The 15,658-nt window shown below is 34.3% G+C and overlaps 1 protein-coding gene across 6 annotated transcripts in view; it reads right to left on the minus strand.

The window, feature by feature from the left end:
* Positions 1 to 750: 750 nt before the first annotated feature.
* Mob3 (MOB kinase activator 3) overlaps positions 751 to 15,658 on the minus strand; it is a 292,093-nt gene continuing 277,185 nt past the window's right edge. For 2 of the 6 annotated variants that reach the window (XR_011031559.1, XM_068283949.1), the window contains exon 6: positions 853 to 952. Coding sequence is in view for 3 of the 6 variants with exons in the window: in XM_068283949.1 (XP_068140050.1) it covers positions 920 to 952 (33 nt within the window). In the remaining 3 variants the exon portion in view is untranslated. The other 4 variants (XM_068283951.1, XM_068283950.1, XR_011031561.1 and 1 more) reach the window with 4 other exon arrangements.

Here is a 15,658-nt window from a genome sequence, read left to right on the forward strand (position 1 = left end):
TAAAACAAGCGGAAATACCGTCTGGGCCCCGTGAGTACACAGGGTTAGTACTCACGGGGCCCAGACGATATTTCCGCTTGCGTCCTGAGGTTTTGTGCGGAGTCTTTGTGCTTTACTTAAGTTTTATGAGTTGTCCGTTACACTGTCCGAGTTTCCAACTATATGGAAGGATTCGTTTTTTTATCTCTTCACAAATGTGGCAATTAATCCGACGCCACTAATTACAGAGGAATGTCTAAATTGTCAGCGATAAACTGTTTGAGAAAGTTATGACGTCTCAAATACAGCATTTATGTAAATCTCTTTTTTCACCATACCAGCATGGGTTTGGGAAGAATAGGTCTACCACAACTAACCTTTTACAGTTTACATCCTTTGTTATTCAAGGCTTTAAGAAACAAAAGCAAACTGATGTTATATATACGTTGTACAACTATTAAAAAAAAAAAAAAAAAATGGGCAACGCATATAAGGAACCATATTCGACTATACAAATTATGGCACGACGTGACGAGTTCATATAGACATGTCTGTCTGTACGTCCGTCCGTCTGGATCAACACAGACAATATTTGCTAAATTTCCTTTGGGGATAGATCGCAAATAAAATAAAATACAAAACAAAAAAATTTTTTTTACTTTACAAATATCTAAGTCTGGGAAAGGACTTACATATTTCATTCTAGTCTTAGCTGTCGATTAGTTTACGCCACTTGATTATTAAAAATAAAAAATTGCAACTGCAATGTGTTGCCAGCAAACATTAAGCCACCTGGGACAACAGCAATGAAGTAGCAGCATAAATTCGCATATTTATGTGGGAGTATAACTACTTACTGCACCAATGCTAACAATTCTGTCAAAATGGTGAATATAGACATGAACAAAAACTCGGAACAAACGTGTTAAAATCTTGCGGGTTAGTCCAGGATACGCCTTGGGAAACGGAACGTCTGGAAAAAAAAAATTTGTTAGAAATTAAATAAATTTATTTCGAGTATTTTTCAGCGGAATCATAATTTCTTAACTACCAAACTTTATTGTGTGTGCCAAAAAATCCAAACACCTTTATACTAATAGAACAAAACAGAACCAAACACCTTTATATCATTAGTACAAAACAGAACCAATACAAAAATTTGTATATTGTATAATAAATATAAATTTAAAATTTTCGCAATTTCTTTTTGATTATTCCTTAAATTTTCATTGCCTTTTAAATTTTTCTTAATTTGTTCTTATTTTTTTTCATTGCTGCTTGCTGCATTGATTTGCTTTAATGCTAACGAAAACACATTCCATGATTATAAAAATTTGTTTATTTTCAATGCCAATGCAAAAATGTTTATTTAAAATTTTCACCGGTTTGGATGAATTTTGGATATAATACCCCGTAATTTGAAGCTGTATGAAATATTTCGGCGCACTATTCAATATTTTCCTGAAAAATCGCGTTTAAAGTTATAGCTTCGGTCAAGTCACGAACAGTGACTTTATATATAAAGTTATTGAGGAAAGTCACTGTTCGAGATTTTGGCGTTTGTATGGGAGGTTTATAATATAGTGGTCGGATCCGAAATATACAAAATGTGCAGTTAATGTAAGCCTAATGGCAAAATGTCAACTCTGCAGCTCAAACGACAGACGGACGGACGGACATGACTATTCGAGCTTCTCTGCTCGCGTTCATAAACAATATGCGTTGCACACTTCTGACCAAAAATTAATATACCATTTTTGCAAGGGTTTACAGACCCCTGCCATATTATTAGACTCATGCTGCAAGTCTACTTTTACTTTACACCACTGGACTAGTTCTAGATACTTCACAAAAACTAGGATCAGAAGTAAAAGTCAGATTCAGAAATCTGCCAGACGTTTTAGAAATCGAATTCAGCTGGGTCAACGAAAGCTCAAGCAGACTATCAATAAAATCGTGACACCCAGAGGTCAGCGAAGTTTTGCTACCATTAAGTGTTGACCAAGTTATAGTGGTCAGGTTAAAGTCCCCAAGGACAATTAAAGAGTCTCTGTCAGAAAGTAGTTCAAGTGTAAATTTAATGGATTCTTAGTGTAGTAAGTAGGTTGGCCATTCCGATTGGGGCGGAATGTAAGAACAGGTAACAAAAATGGAAAAACGAGTAAAAGATATCTTAACGCATATAAATTCGATACTATTTGAGACAGGTATTGTTATCAGACCCGATGATAGGGCGGAATCTACAGAAATAAGAACTCCACCACCCCTACGATCAGTACGATCATGTCTGAAAATATTGAAATTAGAGGTTAGAACTGTGGCGTCAAAAACGTCAAGTTTTAACCAAGTCTCAGTAAAGACAATTAGGTCAAAATCAAAAGAGGGACTATCTACAAAGAGTTTAGTAAGTTTAGTATTAAGGCCTCTGACATTCTGATAGCCGACATAGAAGGAAGTTGTTAGTTTTTTGATAGAGGTGAAGAAGGAATAGACTCCTTCACAATTAAGATTTTCGGCCAGAAGCTAGAACTGCAGACACTGCCAGAGACCTCCATCGGAACGCTGATTTTAAAAGATGAAATTTCTCTAGAATATGAAAATTTACTAAACTACTAAACTGAGACTCGACAGCTTTAAACTCTTGCGACAGTTTAAGAAAACTGGCGGACAGACTCATCAGGTTATCCTTTGTTTGCCGCATGAAAAGTTCCATTTCATCTTCCACGATCCGGCATGACTCACATCCCCATTTGAGACCATTTTTTTTTTGGTCTAAAAGATCCTTTACCCTTCATGTAAAGCCGGCGCACTTAACATGTACTGTGGTTTAACCAACCAACATTATATAAAACTATTCAGGGGTGGGGCAAGCACTCAAAGAAATTGCGTTGCTTGTGATTAACAAGAAAGAAAAAAATGAGATTAAGGTGGGAGAGAGAGGACGAAAAGAAAAAAACCAACAAAGGTTATTAGAAAACCAATAAACAGAAATTAGATTTGTTAAAAATAACACTGTGATAGTCGAAAAAAAGACATGGCAAAATTCGATGGTTTCACCCTATTTCGGGTCCTGCGAATCGAACTGCATCATTAGTTTTTAAGTTATCACGATGGTTTCATACAAAATTTTTTGCGGAAGTTTTTCATCAAAGTTGCCATTTTTTCGAAAAGGATGTTTTTTCCATTTGCTTCTAACTTCTAAAATATTCGTTTTCTTTGAAAACTTTCTTTAGCAAAGTTTCTTAGAATTGAAAGAGCTACAAATGTTGGGAAGTTATCTAGCCTCTAAATCCGTCCGTTCCCGAGCATTGGGACAAAATGTAAAAAAAAATCGAATCTTGACCAAATTTTTTTTATGTTTTCTTTCTCGTATTTTGCTAAAATTGATATTATTCCATTTGAAGCTTGATAATTATATGGGAACTTATTTTGCTCAATGACAGCAGAAGAGACACCAGACCTATCTAATTTACGATTTATAATATAACCACATAATCAAATTGAATTTTTTTAGATATATTAGCAAAATAAAACTAACTGTAGTTCTTTAGTGTTTCAAAAATATTCATACAGTCGGTATAATAACTGCATATAAATTGTTTGACAACAATAGTAGTTGTCAAGGGCTCAATCCAGATTGAGCCTGGATTGAGCACGGGGGAGGGGTGCATTTAAATCAATTTACTTAAAGTACTCCAGTACTTACTTTACTTGATAATGCATTATAAAAGTTATGTTAAGAGAAAAAATATGTTACCCCTTACAAACTTAAATACCTGTTACGCCCTTGATATTAGAAATATTTATTTCCCATGAGCTTTAACTACGTAATATAAGAGCAATTATTACCTCTACTGATCGTGTAAGCATACAGTGTTGGAAGAAATAATAGAAACGGCAACCTTTTTTTCTTTTGAAATCATTTTTTTCAGTGTTGGTGAAATTATTCGGCCTGAAAATCTCTGTTTAAGAATGTGGGATAGTAGTACTGTTATTTTCATTCCTTTTTATACCGATCTTCCCGAAACTTTTCCTTCTATACGCTTTTTAGTAGAACTACCACGTGTTTCGGTTGGAAAAAATAATAGAAACGCTTAGTATTTTTATCTTACAAAAAAAAAATTTTTAATTTTCGCTGGTCGTTTAGACCTGTTTTCGATTATTAAAGAAAATGTTTGAAAGGATTCCCCAAGTTTTGCCGGATTTTGCTACGGGTGTGGAAAATTTACGAGCCCTAGGAGTATACGCAAAATATCTCCTGGAACTGGAGCAATTTATGAGGAGTACTTTAATTTACCAGTGATTAGAGACGTAAATTGGGCAACAAGCAATATCTGCACACAATGCAATAACAATTTGCAGAATTGAGCTTTAACTACGTAAGCCTTTTATCGTTATTCTACTGATATCGGTGGGTACTTATGAGAGCAAATATTACCTCTACTGATCGTGTAAGCGTAGATGTTAATCGTAATTTTGACTTGCGAACAAGTCTCCCACAAGTTTTGCCGGATTTTGCTAATTGTGTGGAAAATTTACGAGCCCACAATGCAATAACAATTTGCAAAATTGGTCGAAAAGGATGCGCCCAAAAATGAGTTTCGACATTCCAATGATTTAGATAGAGTCACAATGGCATCATACGGATAACTGCTACGCATGCCAGAATAAACTCGCAAAACTAAAGAACAGTTTTATAATCTATAAAAGTGTTCAATCGGCACAGTACCTCATTCGGAGTATATTACAATTACAAAGATGTCAAAGCCCAACAGAAAGGAATAATTCGCCAACATTTGTCACCGAACCTGAAGAGTTACTTTCAACGTATGATCCATCCCAAATCGATAAAACTTGTCAACAACTCTAGATATCCCAAGCTCGATTATATACGATGGCAAGACAACTAAAATGGTCACAAAGGCAAGCGAACTCTTTAGCACATCATTTACGATCTGTTAACATTTTGTCTAAGGATGTAAAAGTGTACGGGTATAGGAAGAGACTTTGACTTTTTCGAAATAAACGGCAATAATACGTTTGCATACTGCAAAAATATCGTTGGGTTAATGGAACATATGAATTGCACGTACAAACTAAAGGAGTGGCGATTGGTTTTCGATTCAATGAAACTAATTTTGGATTGTGTTCAGTATAGAAAACATCAATGGAAAATATATACTGACCTAAAAGTTGTTGCTCTACTCACTGGCTTGCAAGCGGGTTATACGAAAAACATGTGCTTCATTTGTCATTGGGATACCAGATTATACCAACTGTATAAATATTTTTCAAAAACTAAAGAACTACAGTTCGTTTAATTTCGTTAACATATCTAAAAAAATTCAATTTGATTATGTGGTTATATTATAAATCGTAAATTAGATAGGTCTGTTGTCTCTTCTGCTGTCATTGAGCAAAATAAGTTCTCATATAATTATCAAGCTTCAAATGGAATAATATCAATTTTAGCAAAATACGAGAAAAACATAAAAAAAATTTGGTCAAGATTCGATTTTTTTTACATTTTGTCCCAATGCTCGGGAACGGACGGATTTAGAGGCTAGATAACTTCCCAACATTTGTAGCTCTTTCAATTCTAAGAAACTTTGCTAAAGAAAGTTTTCAAAGAAAACGAATATTTTAGAAGTTAGAAGCAAATGAAAAAAACATCCTTTTCGAAAAAATGGCAACTTTGATGAAAAACTTCCGCAAAAAATTTTGTATGAAACCATCGTGATAACTTAAAAAACTAATGATGCAGTTCGATTCGCAGGACCCGAAATAGGGTGAAACAAGACAGTTGTTAGGATGAGATCATTAAAAGGTTGGCTGCTATACTAAATTTTTAATTGCAAGGAAATTAAATTTGGTGGTGATTTGTGTTTGCAAATAAAAATTACCACAGTGGTGTAGGTATAGGAAAGGAACAATAGAACATCAGTGCTTAAAAATGGAGATCCGAATGGGATCCGTAATTGTACAGGAATGTAAAAACATGGAAAATTACACTGAACACCTTTTCATCATGATGGCAACCTCTTCAGACCAACTTATTGCATCGATAAGACACTTGCTATCATGAAAGGATTTGGAAAGTAGCAACTATTATTTCGAAAGGTTGAGTTTATTAGTATTAATAATTATTTTGACCAATAAAAAATATACAAAACTAACCAAAAAACATCGGAACATTTTTTTTAAATTTTTTAAAATTATTTTAAAAAATCAAATCAAAACTTTCAAAAGGTTATATCTCTTAAAATAATAAAAAAAATTTGATTAGTAATAAAAAAAAAAAGTTTTTCATTCAATTTTTAAAAGAAAAAACATGCCATGTCATATTTTCTGACTTCTTACAGCAATACGGATACACAGCACTCTTGGCAAACATTCATTTTGAAGCTTGAATTTTTTTAATTGCTCTATAGGCCTAGAAGCTTGCAAAATGACAAAACGCCCCAATGTGCGAAGTCGGCCACTTGACGTTCTGCCGTTGTAAATAATTTGGGTTTGTTAAAATTTACAAGTGTTTTGTGTATGTGATTGTAATTCTAGTCTTATCTAGTCATACTCGTATGTCATAATATATATAATGCACGCCGCGTCTTATAAATGTCCAGTAGCCTTCGGAACGAGGGACTCCCTCTGACCCGCAGCTGCTTGGGTCTGACTTTGTGGCATTCCTTTCGGTGTTCTGCAATTTCTAAGCTCCACCAATACACTTGTATACGTCTGCTTCAATTTTGGTTTTTGCGAAGCATTGACGCATCACAGGCTTCGCGGATGGCGGAACATAGGCTTTTTACTTGATTTTCTGCATCATTGCGGAGGAGGTGCGTTGTTCATCATGAATAAGAGTGCCTCCTCGCTTAGAGATTCTTGCGACCAGGTCGACAAATTAGGCCGGGCCAAGCGAGTTGTTTGACCACCACACTCGAAGATTATTGCTTTGTGGTCACTGTGCGTATATACGTTGCAGACTCCTGTCGCATGTCCATGTCGCATTTCGGGCCAGGCTCGTGCTAGCAAAAGGAACGTCAATTATTGAGTTACGTCCCGCTCTGCTGAATGTTTGTGTGCTGCCAATCTTTAGTAGACTCACGTTCAGGTAGACGAAGGAGTCAAACAGAATTCTTTCTGCCGCTACCCCACTCCATCGTCCATGCGTTAGAGTCGCCGGCAATGATCGCTCGAGGTGAACTTCTAGCGTCGGTGGCTAAGAAGTCAATAATAGCTGCTAAAAATTTGTATTTGCCATTGCATTTCGCCCTGGTGTAGCCGGAGGATGGCCGCAACTATATAATTCTGCGCCCATGTTACTGTTTTGGACCCAGGCCGCGTCCGATAAAAGCGCTATGTGGATGTCAAGATTTATAACAGGCAGCTCGAGTAAGTCCTCTGCAAATCTACAATGATTCAGATTAAGTTGCAGAAACTTAATCTTTGCACTTGTTGGTTGCCTTGACATACAACGGGCATTTTCTTCTAAGAGTCTTATGTGCCGCGTTCTTTTTGATGCCTACTACATAAGATACACTTAGCGTCGTTGCAGTCTTTACATGCGTGACCACTCTCTTTACAGTTTAAACATGGGCTGCCCAAAATCGAGCATTTGTAGAATCTGGCTCTATTTTGGCTCTTATTCTGCATTCTGCAAGACCAATACGCAGCAATCATTTTTAATGCCAGGTTGGCATTGGGCAGTATTGTTGCAGTTTGTGTACCCCTATATCCCTTCCGCATCTTTGGAAACGATTCCTCTGGCAGAGTTTCCTCCGTTAATTAAGCTCTTTCTCTCTGACGTGTCGGTCGTGTGTTTGCATAGCTCCTAAGTTTTTATTAATTTTAATTGTTTTCTCTCAATTTTTAATTGTGCTTAGTTTGTTTACGCTTTCGCTGGTGTTGTTTGCTTGACACCCTTGTGTTTTATTTCCATAATTCGCCAAATTAAACATTTTTTTCTTTTTCGTGATTAGTATTTGGTACAATTATTATACCCTTGCAGAGGGTATTATAAAATTGATTAGATGTTTGTAACGCACAGAAGGAGACGTTTCCGACCCCATAAAGTATATATATTCTTGATCACCATGAGAAGCTGAGTCGATATAGCCATGTCCTTCTGTCCGTCTGTCCGTCCGTCTGTGCGTATGCGTTTTACTCAGCCGTCTTTAGAGCTATCGGGCTGAAATTTTTTTTCGTGGGTTTTTATTACCCGGCAAAAATAAAGTATGAAAATCATCAGGATCGGACCACTATATCATATAGCTATAGAAGAACTAGAAGAAACATTTTCATTAAAATCGATTATGCTATGAAATTTATATATGTGATAATATTGTATATGCGTGTGTTGCTTTGCTTTGGGAATGAGGGAAGAAGAAGAACAAATTGTAAAATAGAGAGTAAAATTGTTTTGTTTGTATATTGATGAATGGAGTTGCAGAAAACAAATTTTGATCATGTAAAATTATTATTACCAAGGATTGCAAGGGTATATAAACTTCGGCATAGCCGATGTTAGCATCTTTGATATTTTTTTTTATTTTTCTCTCTCGTCATTGCTTTTGCAGTAGCTCCGCTCATCGCCCCCATCATACCATCAGTGCTAGTGGCTTTGTTGTTCTCTCTGCTTTGTGCTTGTGCTCAGCTTCTCTCGTGCGTAATCACTTTTGTAAGGCCGCTTCTCAAAGCTCGGGTTATAACTGTTCTTGCACTCTCTGTTGTGACCTCCAGCTGTCTCTTTGTTTTATTTGTAATTGTTTGTATTGTTTTTTTTATCGATAATTATCTTTGTGCTGTATATTTAAATTTTTCTATCTTCGTTTAAAGTTTCTTTCTTTAAACAAACTGTCCAAACAGCTGTCTAACGAGTGTGACTCTAGCGTACATTCAAGAAATGTACCCTTGAGTTGCCTCATAAACATTCGCCAGCACTCTCTCTTACATCTTCTCCCATTTTACTTTCGCCCACACCATCTTCTTGTCTCATCGCAAAGAATTATTTATCTCTAGGCTTGCTCCAGATACTTCTGAGTCGTCTGTGGCAGCTTACATTGGTAATATATGCCCTGCTAAGGTTTCAATTCAAAAGTTTAAGTTTTCTAGGCCTCGCTAGTACCAAATGATTATTTTTCAGCTATGGTTGACCCTAATTTTTGGCCGGATAGCCTAGTTGTATACGAGCTTGCGCCTAATAAGGGCTCCCGTCCGTTGCCTAAATTTTCTTCTGCCTCAAAAAACTAATAACGTCTAGTCTTTGCATTCATTATCAAAATGTAAGAGGACTTCTTTCCAAGCTCTCGAAACTGTTCTGTGATAGCCAGACCTTTTCGGCTGACACATTAGCTTTATCAAAAACTTGGCTTAACTCCTCCGTTTTGAATAATGAAATTCTTTCTAATAACTTTATTCCTTATAGGCTTGATCGTGTTGGTCGTCGTGGCGATGGAGTACTCATTGCTGTCAACTCGAATCTGTGTTTAAGTGTTGTGCCGATTGATCTGCCCTTAGGTGTTGAGTTAATTTTGTTGAAGTTACATGTTCCAACTTTAGCTTATTTATTTCTTGTTCATATATTCCTCCAGCTTCTGATATCATGACCCATGGTGCATACCATGCTGATGCTTTGCGAACTATTTTTAGTCGTCTTAATAATAGTGATTTTTTTATTGTTTTAGGTGATTTTAACTAGCCTAATATTTTTTGGCTTGTTGATGATAATCTATCTTTCTTCGTTCCTTCATCTCAACATGTTTTTCTTGATAGCCTATTTGAATGTCCACTATATCAGTTGAATTCTTTCCTTAACTCTTCTAAAAGAATCCTTGATCTTGTTTTTGTCTCTGATCCCACTGTTAGTCCTGTATCACAAACAAAGCCACTAGTGAAACCTGAAGATCCTTATCACCTTACCATTGAAGTTACTATTTCTTACAATTCCGTTACTTGTTCATTTAATAACATCTCAAATTCCCGTCGTAGATGTTTTCGTAAAACAAATTTCAATCTTCTTAACAGCCTTATTTTCTCTTTTGATTGGTCATTTCTATTTGAGTGCTGTGATATTGATTGTGCAGTGAATTTTTTTTACTCTGCTCTTAATTCTTTAATTGATAACTGCGTTCCTTATGTGAATGTCTCTACCGTCTCCAGCGCGCCAGTCTGGTTCACACGTAGACTCTCTAACATTAAATCGAGATATTTTAAAAGATTTAAAAAAACTGGTTCGCGACTTGACTATGCAAATTATTGTATAGCCAAATCTCAATTTTGTCTTTTAAATACTCAATGCTACAACAATTATCTCGTTCGCTGTAAGATTGAATTTTATAAGAACCTCAAAAGATTTTACAACTTTGTTAATTCCAAAAGACGCTCTAATTTACTACCTTCCACCTGCAAACTTAATTGCCAGACAGCTAATAATGATTCAGATATTGCAGATCTGTTGGCTTTCTTTTAGTCGACTTATTTTACTACTGATTCGCATTCCACATTTTATCCCTTCACAATCCCACACTTAAATTGTATGTTTTTTTTATAGTATTACCGAAGACTGTGTTATCGCTAGCTTATCTTCTATGAAGTTTTCCTTCATACCCGGGCCTGATAATATTCCTAGTTGCATCCTTAAAATGTGTTCGATTTCCCTTCTTAAGCCTTTATCTCGGTTATTCTTTATATCGAGTGAGACTTGTAGCTTTCCTGACATTTGAAAGGAGTCTTTTATTATTCCGCTTTTTAAAAAGGGCAACAAATCGGATATTTCTAATTACTGTGTCATTGCCGAACTTTCCGCAATACCTAAGCTGTTTAAGAAAATAAAGTCTTGCCTTCAACACCTATCCAGATCCACTATTTGTCCATGTCAGCATCGCTTCATGAAAGGTCGCTCGTCGCTTACCAACCTTTTAGAATTGACTACACCATGGCTTCCGTAAAAGTGTCAAACTGATGTTATTTATTCTGACTTCAGTAAGGCTTTCGATACGGTTGATAATTCTATGCTTCTCACGAAACTTAACATAATGGGTTTTTCCCAGAAACTATTGGCTTGGTTAAAGTCGTATCTTATTGGCAGAACCCAAAAGGTGTCTTTTCGTTCCTCGATTTCTAAAACTGTTCGAGGTACGTCAGGTGTCCCCCAAGGCAGTCATCTGGGCCCACTGTTATTTACCCTGTTTATAAATGATTTGCCTTTGGCCTTGGCTCATTCACGCGTGCTCGATGCGTTCTGTGATTGGTGTCACGTGAATTAATTACACCTTAATGCCTCTAAGTGTTGTTTTATGACTTTCAGTCGTTTGTCTCCGTTCCTATCTCATTACTCTTTTAATTCTGTTCTGTAAGATTGTGTACCATCATTCAAAGACTTAGCCCTTATGTTTGACCCAAAACTTTAATTAAATATTCATATATCTTCAATTGTCAATAGAGCATGCAGTCTTCTTGGCTTCATTAGACGTTGGGCCAAAGAATTTGATGATCCGTATGTAACAAAGGTTTTATACACTTCGTTAGTTCGCCCTACTCTAGAATATTGCTCGCCAGTGTGGAACCCGCAATATGATGTTCACCAGCGTAGTATTGAATCGGTACAGAATTAATTTCTTTAGTTCGCGATACGCTGTCTTAATTGGGACCCGGGTCTTCGCCTACCTTCTTATTCTGACAGACTTCTTCTTATTAATCTTCCTTCACTTTACAACCGTAGGCTCGTATTTTGCATTCTCTTTCTCCATAAACGAGTCAACGGCGAAGTCATTTCTACCAATTTACTAGATACGCTATATTTTTGTGTTCCCTCACGTCGGACCAGAAACTTTTTTCCTATTCACCTTAGTAGATGTCTGACTAACTACTCTCTTCACGAACCTTTTCGTGTTCTTTGCCAATCTTTCAACAACCTTTTTCACCTTATCTCTCCTCATATTTCTGTCACTTCTCTTCGCACCATACTTTTTAATGATCTACAGCAAAATCACTATAAATATTCTGGACTCGGAGTGGCTGCAACTCATCCTTGACCACATTGGCTGTGAATCGGGGCATAGCTGGCTCAAATAAAATAAATAAAATAAATAAAATAAATAAAATAAATAAAATAAATAAAATAAATAAAATAAATAAAATAAATAAAATAAATAAAATAAATAAAATAAATAAAATAAATAAAATAAATAAAATAAATAAAATAAATAAAATAAATAAAATAAATAAAATAAATAAAATAAATAAAATAAATAAAATAAATAAAATAAATAAAATAAATAAAATAAATAAAATAAATAAAATAAATAAAATAAATAAAATAAATAAAATAAATAAAATAAATAAAATAAATAAAATAAATAAAATAAATAAAATAAATAAAATAAATAAAATAAATAAAATAAATAAAATAAATAAAATAAATAAAATAAATAAAATAAATAAAATATATAAAATATATAAAATAAATAAAATAAATAAAATAAATAAAATAAATAAAATAAATAAAATAAATAAAATAAATAAAATAAATAAAATAAATAAAATAAATAAAATAAATAAAATAAATAAAATAAATAAAATAAATAAAATAAATAAAATAAATAAAATAAATAAAATAAATAAAATAAATAAAATAAATAAAATAACTAAAATAAATAAAATAAATAAAATAAATAAAATAAATAAAATAAATAAAATAAATAAAATAAATAAAATAAATAAAATAAATAAAATAAATAAAATAAATAAAATAAATAAAATAAATAAAATAAATAAAATAAATAAAATAAATAAAATAAATAAAATAAATAAAATAAATAAAATAAATAAAATAAATAAAATTAAAATAAATAAAATAAATAAAATAAATAAAATAAATAAAATAAATAAAATAAAATAAATAAAATAAATAAAATAAATAAAATAAATAAAATAAATAAAATAAATAAAATAAATAAAATAAATAAAATAAATAAAATAAATAAAATAAATAAAATAAATAAAATAAATAAAATAAATAAAATAAATAAAATAAATAAAATAAATAAAATAAATAAAATAAATAAAATAAATAAAATAAATAAAATAGATAAATAAATAATTTAGAACCACCTCGGGCTTCGAATAGAACGATATGTCGCTGATTTCGAGTGTGACCCTTTTAGTGATGAGCTTGCCCGTCATTCGTCGTCAAACGCCTGCTGGAATGCCTTATAAAGGCTAGCGTACCGCCGTCAACATATTTGTTTATCTAAAGGAGAAGATCGCCAGCTGCTGTTCGACGCACTCCGCATACTTCTTCATTGTGTGTGAGCATGGCAGGGTCGGTCTGCACTGCCGCTAGTACTTTTGCGTACTAGCAGGGTCACTGCGTTGCACCATCAAATTTGGCCATCTTCAACGCTTGCCTTTACGTCCTTTAACCTTTTCCCAATTATGGGCGACTTTTTGTGAGGGGACAATACCCTTAACCGATTCAGCAGCAGTCGTAGTATGGGTAGTTGTCTGACTTAATGCCGCGCTGGGGAGTGTTGCAGCTTTGCATTTTGCTTTGTACCTTCGTCGCCAACGCGTTTCCGTAGACACACTTTCTTTTTTTCTTCCTTTTTTATTAATTGGTTTTAATTTTAAAATATTATTAGACTTTAATAGTTCAGGGTATGTAAAAACTATGAGAATATTATTTAGATCGATAAATTTAAATGTTTTCTTATTTTGTTCCTTTTTTGTAGGTTACTTATAAAGATAAATATAAATAATTAAAAATATTTATTACTAAGCTGGTTAGAGATTGCGACCTATTGAAATTTAAATTGAATTTAAACCGGCTCGAGGTCAATCTTACAAAAGAAGATTATTTCAAAGGTAACACACAAAAAGGTGAGCAGGTTGTCTGTATAGCTATTTCAAGAACTACCAAGTTCTATCATGAGCAGACTTTGCTAAAGAACTCCAGAATTGCAATAGCCATACCATGTCTTCAACGCTAAAACTAGTTGGGAATTACATTGCCAACTAAATGAAGCGAAAAAAGCTGGCGAAGCCTACAATACCGAAGACCACCTTTTGTGCATTACACTTAGGCGCTATGAAATATTAATGTAAGAGCTTCGCCCTTAAACAACTAAATTCAAGACCTGTTTTTTTATACACGGTATATTGTACCATATAGAAAATGGGTTTTTTCAATTTCAGTAGTCAGAATTGTATTTTTCTTGTTGTGGCTTATGCTTTTAGGTTGTAAAATTTTATCCACATTTTTTTGCATGTGCTTATTATGACAGCATATGTGTAGGAATGTAATGCTAAATCAAATGACTATATTTTTTTCGTTATTTTTTTTTTTGTAATTTATATACCCTTGCAAAAAGGGTATATTAATTTTGGTCAGAAGTGTGAAACGCATAGAACGAAGCATCTCCGACCATACAAAGTATACAAGTTAACAATTAACACTTAATATAGGATATTTTATCAGTTTATAATCTACCCTTGCTATCGCGTGCTCTATAAGTTAAGTAGCAGCCCTCGCAATTGCGACATTGCATAAATTGTATCAGCGCGCTATAGCTGCAATGGTCAGCGACGGTAACCGGACACTTTTGTTTTGCTGCAAGAGTTTCCGTTATCGCCAAAGGTTTGCTGAGTCGGCTTGCCGACCATGACATTGTGGCGTGATGCGAATTTTGGCTTAGCTTAAGTGAAATATTCTATGTTTTAAGAAATCAGTTTTGAATACAGCGCTCTTCCAAAAGGTCGCTTAAATAAATATTTACTCCGGCACTTAGCCGTAAAATAATTTGTTTTATTGTCTGAGCCCGAGGCCAGCAATAAGAGGCTCAGTTCGCCTCTCAACCTAATCTTCACCCTCAACAGGACTGGAATATATTAATTGGCGCCCAACTAGTGGTCGGACTCCACAACCACTAACAACCAAACAGCAGCACAGGAGCTGCAACAACCAACAGCATTTAAGACAGCAGCGAGGGAGCTGCGAGTGACCAACCTAATAAAGAATTTTTTTTTTTTTTTGTGTTAGTTGAATCATGTAAGTTGATACTCTAGTCAAAATTTTTTCTTATACAAAAGTCTTAATTTTTTATAAAAATTAGTTAGTACTTGTGAGTATTTTATATTGCAACAGATCATAATTAATAACAATAATCTGAACCAGGTTTCTGAAACTCGTGAGAGTGACTGCCTTGAGAATTCTAGTTAAAACAATTTATCATCCAGATCGTTAATAAAATTTTTTTGTGTTACTTTCTATGTGTCTAAAATTGTGCTATATCAATACATACAGTTCTCGTGGTTCAGAGCTACGACGTAATTCGATCCGTTTTGCTTTTCGCGGCCACTGGCCTGCGCATGTTCAGCCAATATAGAACACCTCGCAAGCAGTTTAGCGACTCAGATTTCGACTGTGACATTCGCATCGAAGCCTCGGCTACAAGACCTCTCCCTGCAGTTTCCCCCCATTAGGTAAAATGGATCCAGATCAGCTTAGGGAAATAATAAGGTCGGCTGTCAGCAATGCTTTAGCTGAACAGGCCGCTGCAAACGAGCAGAGGGAGCGAGCATTGACTCAAAGAATTAATGAGTTGGCTCAACAAATAGCAGCAGCAAACGTTGCCGCCCCACAAGTAGTAGCATATGCTGCTATAGGAATTAGAAACGACAT

Source organism: Drosophila tropicalis, unplaced genomic scaffold, assembly GCF_018151085.1.
Source record: "Drosophila tropicalis isolate 14030-0801.00 unplaced genomic scaffold, ASM1815108v1 contig_258, whole genome shotgun sequence".
NCBI lineage: Eukaryota > Metazoa > Arthropoda > Insecta > Diptera > Drosophilidae > Drosophila > Drosophila tropicalis.